The sequence below is a fragment of the Silurus meridionalis genome, chromosome 14 (genome assembly GCF_014805685.1).
Source record: "Silurus meridionalis isolate SWU-2019-XX chromosome 14, ASM1480568v1, whole genome shotgun sequence".
In the NCBI taxonomy this organism is placed as follows: Eukaryota; Metazoa; Chordata; class Actinopteri; order Siluriformes; family Siluridae; genus Silurus; species Silurus meridionalis.
This window is the reverse complement of record NC_060897.1, coordinates 16,534,182-16,554,651: the sequence shown is the minus strand read 5'-3', so window position 1 is coordinate 16,554,651 and position 20,470 is coordinate 16,534,182. Positions and strand designations below refer to the sequence as shown.

General features: G+C 36.7%; 1 protein-coding gene across 2 annotated transcripts in view; it reads right to left on the bottom strand.

Annotated features, from left to right (window-relative positions):
- Positions 1-20,470, bottom strand: part of LOC124397063 (ras-related protein Rab-26-like) — a 111,596-nt gene that overhangs the window by 28,133 nt on the left and 62,993 nt on the right. For both annotated transcript variants that reach the window (XM_046866519.1, XM_046866520.1), the window contains one exon: positions 15,397-15,449. In XM_046866519.1, the coding sequence (XP_046722475.1) occupies positions 15,397-15,449 (53 nt within the window). The remainder of the gene's footprint in view (positions 1-15,396; positions 15,450-20,470) is intronic.

The following is a 20,470-nucleotide window of genomic DNA, read 5'->3' as shown; positions in this document are numbered from 1 at the left end:
TAGGTCAAATGTTTTTGCTTACCAAGGAGGTGTATTGGGTCACCATTTTTTGAGTGAAATTACTATGGTTTTCGACTACTAGGGTTCTTTTCACTCATCTTTCACTGGCAACATTATTCACAGTTTTGTATGTGTTCTGCAATAGAATTTTTTCTGTGCCCTTGGTGTTACAGGTGTGCATGGAAAGAAGAGTCCATGGCTTGTCCCTGTGTTCAGTCATGATTTTAAAGGTCATGAATTCATATTAAATGTCACACGACTAAACTTTCAGTTTCACAGTTATCCCCTTGTTATCTAAACAGAAATCTGATCTCTCTGCTCTTTACTACGGACACTTTACACAAGCTTGTTGTAATAGACAGTCTTTTTCTTCACACATTGTTAATTTGACATGCTTATGTCAATTTTTTCTTTATAACTTGAAGAGAATTTGTCCATTTCTATCCACACTGACACTCTGCAATTGTTCCAGATTGAACGTTGTCTACCAAATTCTCCCTCTCCACCCCACTCCTACACTCCCTCCACTGCACTTATTTTACCCTGCACTGCACCACGCACTCTTCAAACTGCTATGAATGCTTAAATGGTCCCACCAACCTTCAGGGTACAAGGAAGACATGTTAGAAGACTCTTCTCTGTTCTTGAACCTAGTGATGTTGATGTGACAGTTGTCATTCTCAGTCTTGAATTGAGGCCTAAAGATCTTCCACATGTTCCACAAGTACTTACATTAACAAAATCTTTAAAGTTGCTATAACCAGGTTACATACTAACCTGTTACTGTTACAGCTCATCTCAAATGGTAAGATATTATAAGAAGCCAATGTGTTCTTACTAGGGCTGTCAATTGATTAAAATATTTAATCTAGATTAATCGCATGATTGTCATGAGTTAACTCGTGATTATTCGCAACTTAATCACACATTTGTATCGGTTCTAAATGTACCTTAAATTAATACTTTTTAAAATATGTTTTTAATACTTTAATCAACATGGGCATGAACAAATTTGGATGCTTCATGCAAATAGATGTTTATTAGTGAAACAATACAATAACAATATCATAGAGCATGAAGACAAAAGATGCTTGTAAAAGTTATTGTGTTTAAAACTATGTAAATCAATAGGACACTAAATTTAACTTTTGCTATGTTTCCAAAAGGATGGTTTTAATTGCCAGATGTGTGAATAATGGCTGATTTTGGTGCTTGATTTGAGACTTGGTCCATTAGTAAAACAAATGTTTAATAATCAAAAAATTGTTTTTCAGTGAAGTTTATATCCGAGTTAAGAAAGGATGTCTGGAATAAATGTGTGTTTGCGTTAAAGTTTTTAATTTCTCTTTTATATTTATTTATATTTTTAATAAAAATGGTCAAACAGAAATGCACTCGGCTATAATCGTACATTAATACATTTAGTGCTGTTAAGATTTATTTGCATTAATTTTGACAACCCTAATTCTTACATTAACAAATGATTGTTCAATATTTACATTTTTTAATTCATATAATTTTGTTTTTTATTTTGGTTTTATATTTACTGACCTTATAGTTCCACTCTTTTCAAGCAACGTGTCTTATATAGCACTGTAATTAATTAATTGAATTGAAAATTAATGACATTGAATATGGCCATTTTAAAGAAACCCACTTTGATGAAATTATTAAGTTTTTTTTATCCATTTACAAAACTATACCAACCAGTTTATTTAGATATAAATTACTAAAAGATGCACTGATAGAAGAATAAAGCATTTATAAAACCAGAATAAACTTGCATAAATCTCTTGCACTGAGAGAAAGCTGTTTGAAGGCAGGCAAAATATTGTTCAGTAAAACTGTGTGCATTTTTGTGTTATGCTATTTAAACCAGCTCTCTGTTAATACACTATATGCAAAATTTTTCATGGTCAAGAAACATGTAAATAAAGGTGCATACAATAATATGGCAAAAGACAAAAAGCAATGCTTCAGAAAATACTGTATATTAATTTTAAAGTTGCATATGTGAAAAATGTGAATGAGTGTTGTATGTCTGATTCAATAATCATTCAGTTTCTTACAGTCTGCTTAGTTTACATCATCCTTATTAAAGTGTGGGCCCATTAAATGAGTCAGAGTCTAATTGCAGTAATGTTCAATATCTCATGGTCTAAGAACCCATGCTGTAATTGCAGCTTTTCCTTCCCTTTGCTTAAGTAGCAGTAGTAGCCAGGCAATAATCTCCTGCTAGAAGACAATAGCAACTACACTGTATACCTTTGTTACACTGCCCTCTTTGTCTGCATTCTAGTAGCCAAACTTAAACAGCAAAACAAATTATATAAGGCACAAGTAAAGGTCTTTTCCTGGCTTCTTAAAGTGCTCATTCTCCAACTATTTATGTTTGGCTTAAAAAGGGCTTTTCTGTAGCATGTAATTTAATTGCAAACTAAAAGACATACAATCAATAGGTATAGAAAATTGTTTTTCCTCAGTAGAGGTACATTATAATTACTAGACTCTTTATTTCAGGTACAATCAATCAAACTGCAAAAAAGATTAATACCACGTCCATAAAAACAATCAGCAGGTAAAAAAAACAAAAAAACAAACTACCAAATTAATAATAAAAAAACATGATTACAGAATTCTTGAAGATTTAAAAAAGCAGGCAGCAAAAATAAAATGGAAATAAAAAAAATTATATAAATATGATATTAGTGAAGCTTAGAAGATCACCTGAAATCTGTCAGTATTGAGAGAGAAACCCTGCCCCCTATCAGTACTAATTGATATCAGCTGCTTTACTCCTAATTGGTGGCCTATAAAGGCTTCTCATTACCCAGGAGGCACACAGGAAAGACTTAATGATGGGTAAAAGCAAAGAACTCTCTCAAGAGCTTCATAATCTTATCGTTGAAAAGCATTTTGATGGGAATGGTTATAAGCGCCTTTCCAGAATGCTGAATGTTCCTCTGAGCACTGTGGCGGCCATTATCCGGAAATGGAAAGAGCATCAGTTCACCATAAACCAGCCACGATCAGGTGCTCCATGTAAGAATAATCAGGAGAGTTCGCCAAGAGCCAAGAACCACTCGGGCAGAACTTCAGGAAGACCTTGCATCAGCAGGTACTGTTGTTTCAAAGAAAACTATAAGCAATTCACTGAACTGCCATGGCATTCATGCACGCTCACCACGCAAGACTCCATTGCTGAACAAAAAGAATGTTGAGGCTCGGTTAAAGTTTGCGAAAGAGCATTTGGAGAAGCCTGTGCATTATTGAGAGACTATAGTATGGTCAGATGAAAGCAAAATTGAACTTTTTGGCAGTCATTCTACACACTATTTTTGGAGAAGAAATGGTACTGCCCACCACCCCAAGAACACCATACCAACAGTTAAGTTTGGGGGTGGAAGCATCATGGTTTAGGGCTGCTTTTCAGCAAGGGGTACTGGCAGACATCATATTATTGAAGGCAGGATGAATGGAGAAATGTACCGGGACATTCTGGATAAAAATCTGCTGCCATCTTCCAGAAAGCTGAAAATGAAAAAGAGGGTGGACATTTCAGCAAGACAATGATCCCAAACACAAGGCCAAGGAAACAATGAAGTGGTTTCAAAGAAAGAAAATCAAGTTGCTTGAATGGCCCAGTCAATCACCTGACCTAAATCCCATAGAAAATCTATGGAAAGAACTGAAGATCAAAGTTCATAAAAGAGGCCCATGGATCTCTTAAGATTTAAAGACCATTTGTGTGGAAGAATGGGCCAGAATTACTCCTGAGCAATGCAGACGACTGGTCTCTCCATACAAGAGGCGTCTAGAAGCTGTAATCACCAACAAAGGCTTTTCTACAAAGTATTAAATAAAGTGTGTTCAATATTTATTCCCTGTGTCATTTCACTTTATGTATTATGACTCAACTTGTATACTTAAATATTCCGATTTCTGTGTATGAATTCAATATTTGGCTTGATGGCTACATCTGGTGGAAATTTTGTGTCAATAGCCCACTTATAACTACAATAAAGATAATCTTTTCTTTTTCTTCATAGTTAATGTTAAAGAATTGACATTGTCACAATGCAAATTGAGGCACATGTCACGGGTGACATCACGACCAGGAAGTATAAAACACACATGGAGTGAAGCCGGCTTCAGCTTCTGGTTGTTCACGAAGTGCTCTGTGTGTTTGTTTGTCTGTAAAAAAAAAAAATTAGGAACAAACCCAAGCACACTTTTCGGCTGTGCCTTTCTCCCTGGCCCCATTCTATCACAAGGAGGGATACACACAGCCTTTGTGTGGCATGTTTTGCATATACGTATGTCTCATATGTAGAGTGATTGCTAGAGCATATAACTGTCATTAGACATTATGAAATCACTGGCATTGCAAAACAATATACAGAGGACATAAGAGCTAAAGAAAGGGAGCCCTGAATATGAAAGCCATAATGAGATGTGATTTTCTGCATGTCTGGTACTATTTATGCTGGGAATAATTTCTGAAGCCCCTATATTTCTGACCTCCTAATCACATCACATATGCACCAGTCCTGTAATCACTGCTCCCAAGCATTTTCCTGTAATCAGCCTGGTGCCTAGAACTAGAGAGCAGCATATCAAAGCTACTTTGGCTTATAATTTAGCTAAAATTAAAGCCTTCAAAAAAATTTCATGAAATTCAACACACCTTTGTCTCATTTGATTTGTCTATTTTCATATCTCAAGTTTTCGAGGTTTATAAATAACTACAGAAATTTTACATTTGTGTGAACTAATACAGTGGAACCCGGTTATGTCGATGTCCTAGGGGTCGCCAAAAAGCATCGAGGTAACCGATGATCGAGATAAACGAAAATCAAAATAGCGGCAATATATTAACGTGCTTGAAATTTCTTTATGTACATGATGTGCGTTAATAAATGAGAATGTGCATGCACGTGTTTTTGAAGGTTTTTTTTACACAACAGCGTTGCCGCGATTTGTTTGATGAAGGCATGCTATAAAAATACATACAGTACATGTTTATCTGTCAGGAATCCACCTGCCATGCCCCCTTCGGCGCCCCCTTCGGCGTAGCAGGTGCTTTCTCGGCCACTTTCTCACATATGGTGCTTGTTTAGCATCATCACCAGCTCTTATTTAAACTTCCACACTCTCACCGTCGGTTATTGTTGGTATATGTTGGTTCACGGCGGTCGTTGTTATTGCTCATGCGTTTCCCGGTACGTGTCTTCCCACCGGCACTCTCTCAATGGCTTTTATCGACATAACCGATAAAAAATGCTTAGAAAAAGCGAGAATTTGGCGGTTCCACTTCAAAAACGTTGACTTAATAGGGTTGTCGAGGTAACCGAGGGCGAGATAACCAGGTTCCACTGTATTTGACATTTGTGTGAACTAAGACAGGACTCTAGGTAAGGCAAAAATAATAAGATGGCTTTGATGTCTATCCAAACATTCAGTATTGTTTAAAATATAATTAACCATATTTATGTTTATTTGCCCTTGACATTTTGTGGAACTAATCAACATTTTTTAAACCGTGGTTGTAAACATAAGCAGGGTTTAAGATTTGAATTTTAGAACAACCATCCCAAACATAATTCACAAACAGACCACTAGAAAAGTCTGAAGTACAATAACAATTGGCTTTCCATCTTTTATCACCAACATATATCATCCACTCATACCACGGCAGAGTTCAAGGTGCTGTGGGATGTGCTGGACTAACAAATAATGGCCATCATGCAACTTACAGAATTTACAATCTGATGCTAACAGATTTCACAGCACACCTTCAGAAGTCAGTGCTATTTTACCAGCACAAGGGGTACCTACACAATAGAAATTTTTAATGTATGGCTGATTGGTGTATATTTTTTACATTGCACTTTATGCTAGAATATTCAACTATAAATCCAAAAATCAGTAGAGACACAAAACATTATAATTTTTTTTTGCATTAGTCAGTAAATTTACAGTAAAAGTATTAATAGACATTATAAAGAAAATATTTTTTTAGTAAAATTGATTAGTGTTCAAATTTAAAGAAATTCAGAAAAATGTCCAACAAGTACAGAAATGTGTTCAAAACAAGATCAATAAATCTTGCAAGGGACTGTTAAGCCAAAACCGTTTAGCATAATAGCAACTTGTTTTATGGACATGATGGTGCTAAGTGTAACTGCCAACTCAATTACATCACATACACCATGATATATTGTATTTAATATCTGATTTATTCAGTCAGTTTCACAAAATGTGAGGTAGCAGGATTACCAGCTGAATATTAATTGCATCAAGAATTCATTCCATGTCTTATGAAAAGGGTATAGAAGCTTTTGGATTATTCATGTTTGTCTGTTTACCCCTAATAGCCCTTGGCTGCTAATTAAATGAAAATGGTTGACAGTTTTCAGATGTAAAAATAAGTTATATGTATGTATGTTCTAAAATATCATTAAAATATATACAAAATAATACAGAAAGACCTTTCTGTATACTAAATGAACCTGAATGATGAGATTTTGCCAGGGTGTGACCCTACATCTAACACACAAGTGGATTCTCGCCTCAATACATCAATATGGCAACAACATATACGATGCAAACAGTCACAATGACAAGTGACCACTTTTATATTTGTCTCTACAGGACCTGTCAACCGTCCCAAATTTGCCATGGAATTATTCATCATAGCAAAAGTCTTTTGTGTCACTCATTCTCATGCTACCTTATATTTCAGCCAAAATATAGTTTTATTTAAAGTGACTTACAAGTGAGACACAATTCAACCCAAATGTATGGCTGTTACATAAGTTACTAATTATCAGAATATTATGAATTCTTAATCAACTGGCCAAAAACATTTGCAGGGGAGATTTAGATACAGCAATGACTACCAGTGTTGGGCAACGTTACTTTTAAAAGTAACGCATTACAATATTGAGTTACTCCCCAAAAACTAATTATGTTACTTAGTTACTTTTTATGGAAAGTAATGCGTTATATTACTTTTATGCTACTTTTATGCGTTACTTGTATCTCTTTCACGCCTTACAGGTGTAACAGGTGTAATATATATAATTGCCATTAAGAAATAAGTTATATTAGGGCAAAAGACAAGTGTGGGCTGCACACCAGTGATGTGGAGGGAGAACATACCTTTCGCTGTCATCTCATAAAACATCGTGCAATTCCGTAAATATGACCTCGTCCTCGTCTACATCATTCTCTGCTTCATCATTAGCTTAAAACATTCTGAACGCTTTTACAAAGTTTGCGCTATTATCAGTGACCGTGGCAGTTTATCTTCCCACAAAGAGCAAATTAACTGTGAATTTGCTCTCTTTCTCCCTTGTGATGGCATCGTATATGTGTCTCCCACGGAAAACTTTTATTCTGAGCAGTCCATAGATCTGCAGTGGTGGAAAGTCGGCAAAAGTTCTCTATATTTCTGTCTCCATTTCCATATATGCAACATTGCATAATGTTGCATATATTCAACATTATACACACACACACACACACACACACACACACACACACACACACACACACACACACACACCTTTCTCCTTTTCCTCGACTATTTCAAAATAATAAGAATACTTCCATCGCAGTAATGTAATGCTCTGGTTTGCCATCTCCGCTTCTGACCAGCTTCTGTTCCTGCGGCTCGCACGTATGAGTGCGCGATTCTACATAACTACGTTCATTAGGGCCCGAGCACCGAGGAGCAGGCCAGAATGGCCTGCACCAGAGGTGCGAAGCCCTATTGTTTTCCTTAGAATTTATTATTATTATTATTTTTTTTTTACACACATGGGCCATTTGGGATTCCTTAACATGCTCGAAAACTCTTGAAATTTGGCACACACGTCAGAGTCCTTTGTCACTAGGGCCGGACAAAAAACAATTAAAAAACAAACATTCGTGCACAGATCGGGCAATTATGTTCGCACATGTACGAGAGTTGGTACGCATATAGACCTCATTGACCCGAACAACTTTCGCCCTCTAAACTATGAGCTACGCCCAACAGGAAGTCAGCCATTTTGGTTTGTTTTATAAGTGCATGCGGTGAACTTTTAAATACTCCTCCTAGGGAATTTATGCGATTGACATCAAACGTGGCGAACATGATGCCGAGACATTGGACTTGCTAATTTGTGAAGGGATTTTTGATATTTTGAACGGTGCTGCCATGGCGAGGCGACAAATTTATGGCGAATTCAGGGAAACAGAAAGTGTCTAATATCTAAAGCAAAAAATGACTTATTCAGATAACAAGTGGTGTGTATGTTCGGCCAAGGATTCCAATCGCATCGACGTGCCTATTGTGAATTTTGGACATAGCGCCACCAACAGGCGCCAGGAAGTGTGTCAGTCACAAAAGGTGGATTTTTTGACAGTTGCATGTGGTGAACTTTTAAATACTCCTCCTAGGATATTCATGCGATGGTGAGACATTGTAGATGATAATTTGCAAAGTGATTTTTGATATCTCGAACGCTGTTCTCATGGCAACGCGTCAAACTTACATTTTATTTCAGGCATATTTAAGGCTTTTGGCATGCTTAAATTAACTTGAAATTTGACACATACATCACATTTGTCGGCTGTTAAGTGTGTCCAAAAAGGTCGGACAAGGGTGTGTCTCTTAAGTGGCCCACTAGCGCCCCCGTTTGTCTAAAATGTGGGGTTTCTTTTACTTACAGTCCCCAAATGGGTCAGTAACAACATAAAATAGTCCACTGATATTTACCCACTTGATGCACTTGCACACCATGCATTGTTTTCTGGGGGGCACCGTATAGCGATACACAAATGTGCGAGGGCCCGCCATCGCTGCTTGCAGCTATATTTTTAATTAATTTTTTTTTTAATGCGAAATAATTTAACAGATATGTAACTCGCATTACTTTTTAAAAAAAAGTAACTTAGATATTATTGTGTACATTTATAAAGTAACGCGCTACTTTACTCGTTACTCCAGAAAAGTAATATTATTACGTAACGCACGTTACTTGTAACACATTACCCCCAACACTGATGACTACTGCAACTACACAAAGATATTGTCCTAGAGCAGGGGTCAACAGCCTTTTTGAAACTGAGAGCTACTTCTTGGGTACAATTAATGTGAAGGGCTACCAGTTTGATACACACAGTTTTCAGTTTGATCTGAAATAACAAATTTGCTCAATTTACCTTTTATTATATGTTATTATTAATAATTAATGATATTCATCTATGTAAAGACACTGATCATGGTAATGATTTCTCATAATAAGTATAACCAATGATTTAACAAAGTAGGAAACAGCTATTTTTAGAAAAGGCCCGCGGGCTACTCATGTTGTCCTTGTGGGCTACCTGGTTGGTGACCCCTGTCCTAGAGCAAGTCCTAGTGCTCAGGAGTGTTACAGATATTAATCCCACATAACTCAGTTAAAACTGACTGTATTGTATGAAACCTAACATAAGAAAATTGCCTCCAGGGTAACTTATTGATCTTTACATTTTAATTATGTCCATATTGATGGCAATGGTTTGTTTCCAAATATTAATTAGCAACTCGCAATATGGTGAAATGAAACTTATTTTTTCTTTACATAAAATGATCTAAGTGGCAAAGGTGGCAAAACATAAATGGACCACTAGCTATGAAGGTTATGAACGCAAGAAGCTTGTGGATGTTGTGTGCATTCGGTAAAAGTGTGTGAGTGTCAGCTTTCAAAAAAGAAATATGCATGCAATATTATGATTGCAGAAGAAATACAAAAAAAAGTAAATTGGTTAAATAATGCCCTAGCATTCAAAGTGTATATTGGGCAGTCCTTTCAGGACAAAGGTTTGTTCAGACAAATGTGGGTCCCTTAAAAGACTCATCCACTGCTACTTTTTGATTTTAAATACATCTAAATATACTGAGATAAATTACCCAATGATTCTCAAATACCCATGATCAAAGGTAACATTCTGGATTAACTTTAAACTTAGCAAGTTGTAGAAAGCCTATTTGTACATGTTTAAAAAGACAATGTGTCTTTGATTTAGTGTACATATTATACTATGCACCAGAAACCAAAGACTTACTATACATTTAGGTAGATTCTGAAAGGACTGCCCCATATAATTTTGAAATCAGACATATAGGCATTATAAACAAGCTTTGTTTATGAAACGAATTATCATATGTGCTACATCCGTCATTGCAGTAGTGATCAGTAGTGATAAAATGATTAAACTAAAAGCACAAACTATCATTAAGAAAGCAGTGCATAAGACTGGACTGTTAAAGTTATAAGCTCATGCAGTCCGAAATATGTAGAGAATTTATAAGAACATATAGTATATATGTGTATATATATGTATGTATTTATGTATGTATGTATGTATGTATGTATGTATGTATGTACAGAATTTAGGTATAGATAGATAATTGTTTTTTTTGTTTTTTTTTTTATTATTTTCCTCATAGCTCACAGTGGAATAATCACATAATAAGCGAGGTTCTATGTTGTGATGTTTGCTAATCATGTTTCTGAAGAAATAACCGGTGCACCATAAGCAAGCTCTAAAAATAAATTTCAAGAGAGAGTGGGAGAGACAGAAAAGATGTTCTATAACAGTGTTTGGCCTGCTAATATTTTTAACCATGTGTTTCTAGTGCCTCAAAAAGTCCTTGAAGAGAGTGACATGGTTTTTGAAGTCATAGATCTTCGGGGGAAAAATGCTTTCATGTTGTGCTTTGATGTATGCTACTAGAAGCTGTAAGCTTTAACATTGTTACAACATTTTATATCCTGTACTATTTTATACATTATTATTGCTATGATTATTTACTTTTTAACTAAAGCTATGAATATGATTTAGGGTTTAGACCCTTCTTCATGGACTTGCTTCAATCTAATGGCTTTACCTGCTTTTGATTTTTTTCTTTGGCGCATCAGCCAATAATTTTTATGATTAAAAGGACCAACTGTAATATGTTGGTGATGCCACTAGTATGGTATATGAATGTTCAATAACACTTATTATCTTTTTAATGCTATATCAATTACTCTCAAAACCAGTATATTTAATATTAATACCAGTATTTTAAAATCCATCATTAAACTTTCTTTCGGCTTCTCCCATTAGGGGTCGCCACAGCGGATCCTCCACATGTTTGATTTGGCACATGTTTTTACGCTGGATGCCCTTCCTAACGCAACCCTCCCTATTTATCTGGGCTTGGGACCAGCACTGAGAGTGGCTGGGGTTGGTTCCCTGACCGGGAATCGAACCCGGGCTGCAGCGGTGAGACCGCCGCATCCTAACCACTAGACCACCAGGGAACCTTTTAAAATCCATCATTATTAATATTAAATAGTTTACAAATAACTTATTTTTGGTTACATTTATTGAAATAAGTATTAAACAAACATTTCACTAAATATACCCAGGTTCCGGCCACCCGGTTAGGAGACTGACCCTTCTCCCGGTCCAAGCATGCTACTGATACGTCCAAGGCTGATCTGTCTACGCTATGTGAAAGACCCCACAAAACTTACCAGCGGGAAAAACCAGTCCCCCTGCCAACCTTGCAAAGGCCGTGGTCCCATCTGGGAGTTGACTGGAGGCCACTCTGTGCAGCTTGGGACGGTTTCTCATCAACACCTTGGGTGGTTCCATGAAATTCCGGTGTAAGAACGGGCGCTTTGAGGATGGATTGGACTGTAGTTAATGTCAACAGTCTGCTACACTGACTCAGGATACAGTTCGCTTCTGATCATCATCACTGTACCCCGCAACATTGTATATCAGCTTCAAATGGACATTCGGTGCAACCCAGATGAGGATGGGTTCCCTCTTGAGTCTGGTTCCTCTCAAGTTTTCTTCCTTATGCCATCTCGGGGAGTTTTTCCTTGCCACAGTTGCTCATCAGGGACAAACTTACTTACAAAGAACATATTTACTTTTAATCACCACATAATCTGTGTAAAGCTGCTTTGAGACAATGTTCATTGTTAAAAGCGCTATACAAATAAAAATGAATTGAATTGATTCGATTTCATTACCGATCTGCCCAACTCTGATGGGAACACTTGCGTCCTAGTGGCTGTGAACCGCTTCTCCAAGGCTTGCAGACTGGTTCCCCTCCGAGGTCTGTCCACAGACCTAGAGACCGCAGAGTCGCTATTCCACCACGTGTTCCGCAATTTCGGCCTCCCGGAAGAAATTGTCTCAGACCGGGGCCCCAGTTCACATTCCACGTGTGGAAGGCGTTCCTCCGGGTCCTTGTGTTTACAGTCAACTTGTTATCCGTGTATCAACCACAGACTAATGGCCAGCCAGAGCGGAAGATACAGGAGCTGGGACGCTACCTTCGGTCCTACTGCAACCTAGATCAAGCGAGCTGGAACCGGTTCCTTCCCTGGGCCAAGTACGCGCAGAATTCCCTGCGCTAGGAAGCCATACTCCATACAGCTCCAAAGAGCCCTCAGGACCACCCGGAGGTTTGCAGATCCTCGGAGATCGGAGGCCCCCCTAAGCAACCAGAGGATCTGGTATGGTTATTGACCCGAGATCTGTGCGTGTTTTAGAGGAGCCATTTCTGCTTTGACTGGTCAACTCTCCTGCTTTTGAAACATTTATTTAATGGTACAACTAAAGGTATCAATACTGTTATGTCACGCAGGATACAGATGGATGCAAGTGCCATATAAATACTTTTAGTGATAAACGGGCAGACAAATCCAAATCAATATCCAATATCATACAGAGCAAACAGGCAGTGGGTTGGCGATCAGCAACATGTTAAGTATGAGAAAGCAAGTTTGTGGACATGAAACTGAAATGAGATTTGATGAAAATTGGGATATCAAGCATGGAACAAAAGCTTGTACATGCAGATGTCTGAAGGCAATAAGTTTGTGACTAGATAGCAGAAACAAGGGGGTATTTAAATAAAAATGTAAAAGTGAAATATAAGAATTATTTTTAAGACATAACATAACTGGGGTATTTTTACATATATTTTGTTTTATTAGTGCAACATATGTGTATATTGCATTTCTGAATTTTAATTTTGATAGGAAGATTTTGTTTAGAAAAGCAGGAGTGGAGTTGTGCAGCTGCAATTACTTAGGTTGGTGTTACCAAAAATTAAAAATGGAGAAAAGTATTAATGAAGAGCTCATCATTCTATTATTAAAATCCTGAAAACCCAATCCATGACTATTACTACACACAGTACTAACAGTCAATATAAAACTCACTTGTTTGAAAATAATCTCAAAAAGGATCAATATAATTTAAGATCCTTTTGATACAACACAGCTACAGAAACATCCATAATATGGTGTTGATATTACGGTTTCATTTGCAAAACATGAGCTGCACACAATATAGTTCAGCATTTACATACAGTCATACATCTTTTAGTACACAAAAAATATTTTTTATTTTCTCAGTCATTTCATATATCTTAGGCTGATGCTGTTACGACTTTCAAAGAAATTACAAAAAAAAGTCCTTTCTTGAGATAATGCCATCCCAGTTTGACAACCAGAAAACAGAATACACAAGGATAGGGCAAACTCAAAAACAATATTAAATTATTTTTTAAAACAGAACTACAGACAAAAAAAAACAGAAGTATCTGTGTTGTGACTGGTAGAAATGCAGAGAGAAATTTCATATATAACTGATTGTACAGGTGTGGATGTGCTGTGGTCTACAGTGATGAAAAAAAACTAGGGTCTGTTTTAACTAGTGCAGGTTGTGACATCAATCACCTAAAGTCCTAGTAGATGCTTCTTTAATTGAGCAAAGAGTATGATATTAAAAATTATAATAAAATAAAATCCCAGAATTAAACTTTATAATTACTCTGTTCCTTAAACAAATGAAAATTAGGGAGCTGAGCTGAAAAATAAGCATAGCTAGAGTTCAACTGTTATTAAATAGATAAGCTGCATATTTCTCATGGTACAATGACCTCACTTATGACACCAGAGTAGAGAGATGATTCGAATATGGTAATGGAGCAGAACAAAATTTTCATAAACATAGAAGAGCATGAATTTATGCCAGTCTTGATAAAGAGTAAAGCAAACCTAATAATTGTAGACCTGCCAAACCAAACCTTTAGCTCCACTAAAATATATACTATAGACTGTTCCTTAAACAAATGGAAATAAGGGAGCTGAGCTGAAAAATAAGCATAGCTAAAATTAAACTGTTATTAAATAGCTAAGCTGCATATTTCTCATGGGACAATTATCTCAATTATGACAGCAGAGTAGCGAGATTATTCGAATATGGTAATGAAGCAGAACAAAATTTTCATAAACATAGAAGAGCATGAATTTATGCCATTCTTTACAAAGAGTAAAACAAACCTAATAATTTTAGACCTGCCAAACCAAACCTTAAGCTCCACTAAAATATATACTAAAGACAATCAAACCTGTGGTTTTGAAAAATCCACAAAAACAAAGAAGTTTGTTTTTCTACAGAATACAAAGATATTCCACAAATCGTGTGCTTCCCACAGTTTAGGAAAGGCCCACATGTGGATGTGACAGGCAGGTATTCACAGACTCTTGGTCATATAGTGAAGTACTAAAGTACAAAATACAAACAGGATATTTGTAAGTTGCATCTGCGAAATGCCATAAATGTAAAGATATAATGGAAATAATTCAATGTGCCTTTATCCTAACGTGCTCACTTTCTTTGCCATCAGCTCCTCCTCCAGAGCTCTTTCTAAGAATGTCTGGGAACTTTACCTGCATAAATCTGCCACAGGGTTAATTCATACTGGTTCTTGATCATGCTTAACAGAGCAGTGTTGCACAACTTTGACATTTCTTGTGGGGTTGCATCTGTTACTTTGTGAATGTCAACTACACAGACTAAGCATTTAATGAGAGGCTGCCAAAAGCATCTATGTGGACAAAAAAGACTTGAACCTGACTGAATGAAATGTGCACAGTAAAAACCTCTGACTGTTTGAGAAGTTTTAAAAACCAAGGGGGGGCTTTTTAATAAATCATTTGAATAAGTAATTAATGTACATGGTTTGACCACAAGACACAAGAAGTATGTGAACATTAACAAGGGTGGAATAAAAAACTAGAGTGTCCTGCACAGAGCTCCAACCTCAACCCCATTGAACGTCTTAGGAATGAAATGCAATGTCATCACTGTCTCACCTGAAAATGCTACAGCCATGATCCAAATTTTAGTTTAGCATTTCCAGAAAAGGGGGTTTACACACTGTGGCCATGTAGAGTGTAACAAGAGTCTGCCACAAAAGCACAAATGTGTGTTTTATATAGATAGAAGATAGATAGAAAGCTAAATAGCTAGAAAGCTAAATAGCTAGTTAGACATTCTTACCCGAATGTTGTCAAACGATGCTTTGTTGGTGACATCATACAGCAGGAGCAATGCTAAAATAAGCAATGGAAGAAGTAAAAGATGGTAAGATATTAAACAAATGCTTTTCTTATTTTATCAAAACACAAGCACAAGGCTTAACAAACATTGTCAATTGAGGTTATGAAATGAAGAATTGCAGACATTTTAATGAATTTTAGGTGTAAGCAGAAAGACAGCTCAGAGGGCTACTGCCTTAGATTTTGTGTGAACCCATTTGGTTTCCAGTGAACAAAATGTAACAGGTTGGTGTTTTTTGTTGCCCTGTTAGCTTGACTGTTTACACAATTATTAGCTCTAAATGTCTACTCTTTGTTATTAACCTGGGTTTTACTTCTGAAGATTGCACTTGATAAAATGGATAGACCAACATGAAGACAAGAGTGTTGTCAATGGGGAAAAACCAAGCTATTAAAAACAAACAAACAAAAAAAAAACCCTATATGCTACAACCACATATAGAACAACTTGGCCAGGTAATACAACAGTGGTTAATAACAGACACATAACCAACATCCTCCATAGGACAAAAAAGGTAAATGTACTTTATAGCAAAATTAAATGTGAAAAGAGGTGGGTCTGCTCAGGCCACACTTGTAGCTCAAACAGTGTTTTAAACATGCCCACAACATGGGAACTTACTTTCTTCCTGGATATAAACAGTATCTCGGTGTGGACAGAGTGCCAAAACTCAAATACTCAACAAAAAACAGGAAAACAGATAATGGGTCTATCCAAGACAGGTTACAATCTGGGGCAAGTTATGTGTGTGTGCTGAAAACTCTGCCAGATGTTTCACTCTCTCTCTCTCTCTGGAAAAAAAACTCTTTTTCTAAAGTCTAGCTGGGTCTAGCCTGTCCAGGTCTAGTCTGGTTTTCCACTTTCTTGGTCAGGAAAGTCTTTATTTGTGTTTCTCCTATGGTTCTCTGACTCTGTACTGTACTCTCTCTCTCTCTCTCTCTCTCTCTCTCTCTCTCTCTCTCTCTCTCTCCATAAAAAGACATTTAAACAATGAAGCTGCTAATTTATGGATTTTTCCTGGGTTTTTCCCGGTTTCACAAACTTAAAGCCAAAAAAACTGAGCTCCATAACATTAGACCAATGAAATTGCCGAACGGGTACAGGTGAACCGATGAAATTTTTTATATCAAATTGGGTGCGCTCCCACTGAATTAGGCCGCACCACATCATAAGGTTCCTCTGACGTTTGATCTGCAGCTCACTCGGACTGGCAACAGGAAAGGCGAAATATTCGTCACGCTGAAAACAACCGGGCATGAAAAACGCACTTCACCCTGTGTTCTGAGCTGCACGGCTTCGGGAGAATAGCTTTACCGATGGTGATTTTTAAATGCACGATGATGCCAAAAGATAAACTCCCGAGAGAAATTGTTGTGAAGGGAAGGAGGAAGACAGTTAACAATGACTTTCTTGGTAGGCTACTGTTTAGATACAAGCCGTGTTACAGTCTTTCATTAAAGCCTGTGTAAAATGTATTAGTCTCAATGTAGGCACCTGCGGCTTATAGACAGGTGCGGCGTATTTATGTTAAAAATAAAAATCTTTGTCATATTCAGTGGGTGCGGAAAAGAAAAATCTTTTCCATACTGTAATTGGAGTAGTAGCTTCTTATTTTTTAAACAGCCATGTGGTTGTGGAATAGAGGTTGTTGTGTTTCAGAAGAAGCTAATTATTGGCATTGAAAAACCTTTATTTCAACCCTGAAATTGGGTTTAGAACTGTCCAATACATTATCAAAAGCTAGAAGAATAGTTGTGAACTGTCCACTTTGCAGAATTATTTGGTCAGAAAAAGATCAAACACAAAAAATATTTATTGCTGCAAAAGGTTGCTGAAACGGCCATTAGAAATATACATTATAATCAAAGCTAAAGCAGTGCAATTACATATTTGCAAGGTAGTGTATATTAAGAGGAAATTTGACATAACTCAGCAGTTAGTCATTACAGATGAAATAAATGGTGCACATGCCAGTCATCTTGCCACAATATTGTCAAACCTGTGTCTTAGATTTAATTTAATAGGTACAGAGAAGGAAAAGGTGCGTATAAGCAAGATGTGTATGCATGACACCATTTTTGTATTCCTGAATTCAGCACTGAACTATTCGAGTAGGTTCTGCTCTACCTAACAAAGCAGTGTTGTGAATAATTTTAACTGGTGTCTCTCTCTGATGGACTTTTAGTCTTACATTTGTTCTCTGTGCTTCAGTTTTGCTGCAGCTTTGCTAACCGACTCTTAAGCACAATGTAACACTATGAGTACCCTCACAGCAAATCTGTGGCCACCTACACAGGCTTTTATCACAGACCTTGAACTGGTTGCTATGCAACGCCCTCATGTAAGTAATCAGCCTAAATGTGCCGCACCTGGCCGCACCTCTTTATAAGCCCTCCACTTTGTGTGCGGACAGAGAGCTGTGCCTTGCAACAGGGCAGTACCATGCTGTTCAGATATAAAGAAAGACAGGAAAGAGAGAAAGTTATTTAAGATAATAAATAAAGGAAAGAAATCAGAAGGGATACAAAATTAAAGATAAAACAATGATAAAAAGAAAGAGAAGAAACTCAAAGGAGCTCAGAATCAAAAAGACATTAAGGAAGAAAAGAGGGGGAAGTTCAAATTAAGGGGAAAAGAGATTTGGAAACATACACGGGGAACTCGGTAGTACAGAGAGTGTAGATTACATAAGGAATCTAGAAGACTAAAGGGGCAAAAAAGAAAACAGCATTTTAAGATATTTAGGTCTTTTATGCTAAGGATAATTTTTCATTATTGTTCCGTATGTTTAAGTTTGTGTTTATGGACAGATGTTATGCAATTATTTGTTGTTTTTGTTTTTTTCATCACCAGGATACTTTATATTAAGCCTAATGTTCTGGTGCTTCCACATTTCTGACCCTTCATCATATCAGTAAGCACCATTTTCCTCATGTGTACTAATACCACAATCAGTCTGATGGCAAACCATATGAGGTGAACCAAAAGCACTTGGTCGGTGCCTGGGCTAAGGGACTGGGCTTTGATCGAGCTGTTTGGCAACTAGCATCCTTTTTCTTTTCTGACTCATTTTTCTTCTTGGTTCCCTTAGCTTAGGCAAGGACAAGGAAAATCAGTGAGCAACTGCTAACCAGAATGATAATGTATATGCCCTAGAATTCCACATTTTAGCTTCTGGAAGTTGATGGAACCACCCAGATCTCAAGGTTTCACTCAGAAGTGATTACATAACTGAAATTTAAATAGTGCTTCACTGGAGTTGCTGATCAATCTTTTTTTTTTTTTAACCAATTATAAATTTTCGAAGTGGGTCTCATATCTGAGGTTAGCCAACTACTTAGAGTGTAAAAAACTACATGTTTTACGTGTTAAACTTGTAGAAACTTAGAAGTACAGAAAGATCCTCTGTTGTATCAACAAGGCCACAGGCCTGTCACTCATGACCAATAGCATCAGCAAGTTCTACCAACCACTCCACTTGCTTTGAATGACCACCTACTTACCTTGTAAAGGGCATTCTGAATTCCAATTGGAGGAATGGAAAGTTAGCTAGGAAAATGTGTCTAACAGTGACCAAGAATTGCATGTTTCAAAGTGACCAAGAACTGCACCAGGTCATACTAACATCAACACCACATATTTTACTAAACCAAATACTGATGAGACACAACAGCCTAAATTCCTGTAAACTCATATGAGAGTAGTCTGCTTAATGTAAACTGACACATTAGGGTTCCTTTTATATGCATTATATATCACAGCTTTTATCATTTTAATTTTTTCTTATTTGTTTACAGGACAAATGCAGGCATCAAAAAGCTTTCCAACAAGCCTAATATTATTTAACAAGCTCAAGAATATGTTTGTACTTGTTTTGAAAACAGTTTATTAATTTAGATTAAAAAGCATTAAAAAGACATTGTACCACAACTATTGTTAAATTGCAGGGCAGTGGTATTTCATGAAACAAAACATGTCTTGTTTATTCTGTCTAGTATATCTCAAGCACATCAGCAGTTAAAGACTGCAACATTTTAATCAGTAATTCTAATATACTGGCTTCATAAGAGAGATGCACTCTATGTTTTCAGGAAGAAAAACACTGCTGTATGTTCAGTTGTTAGTACTTCTTAATTTACAGTGCCTGAAATCTATATTATTTTAGAATTGCTAGGTAATTATCTCAAAATTTGTGTTGACATTTCTGATATTTAAATTAATCGGACTCATTCACAAGAAATTTGGGGATGCACTTTATTCTTGGATTCACTGAGGTTTCCATTATTCTTTATGTAAGCAGCTCTGCACAATGTATACAGTGAGGATGTAATGTTATTTGGTTGAAAGCACATGAAACTTTTAATCTCAAGGTTGTGGGTTTGGGTACCACATTGAATGTTCATACTGGGCAGCATGGTGTTACTTCAGTGTTGTGGCAGATGGTGAAAGTTCACAATTAAGTAAGGCAATATCAAGGTTAACTGTATGGAAGCAATGCCTGGTAATCCTTTAAAAAATGTAAGATAGCTTTTAATCTGACTTTTATCGCAATCAATCAATTTATGGTTTTACCATTGCCTCACAGGAAACCGTAACTATATATCTATAACATTTGGCTCATTAACATCGTGTTGTTCAAGCAATTGTATCTTTTGCAATTAAAAGGTTGAGTGGGCAGAACACACATGCCCTATGTGCTACTTTGTTTATGTTGCACCATTTAGTTTTATAGATTTTTTTTGTAAAAAGCATGTGTGAATAAACAAGGACCTAGAGTTTAATTAACATTCTGTTTCTTAAGTCTTCCTCCACACCCTCACATGCAGGGATTCTACAGCTTGGGGAAACCTGGCAGTTGAAATAAGTGCAGTTACCTCCATTCCCAAATAAGAATAACATTTTAGTTACTCAGTTTTTAACTTCTTTTAGTGGAACTTATATTGGTTGATAGATTGAAATTTCAGGTTACCATGTACAACATGGTTTTGTAACCACTTTATGCATGACAGGGTCA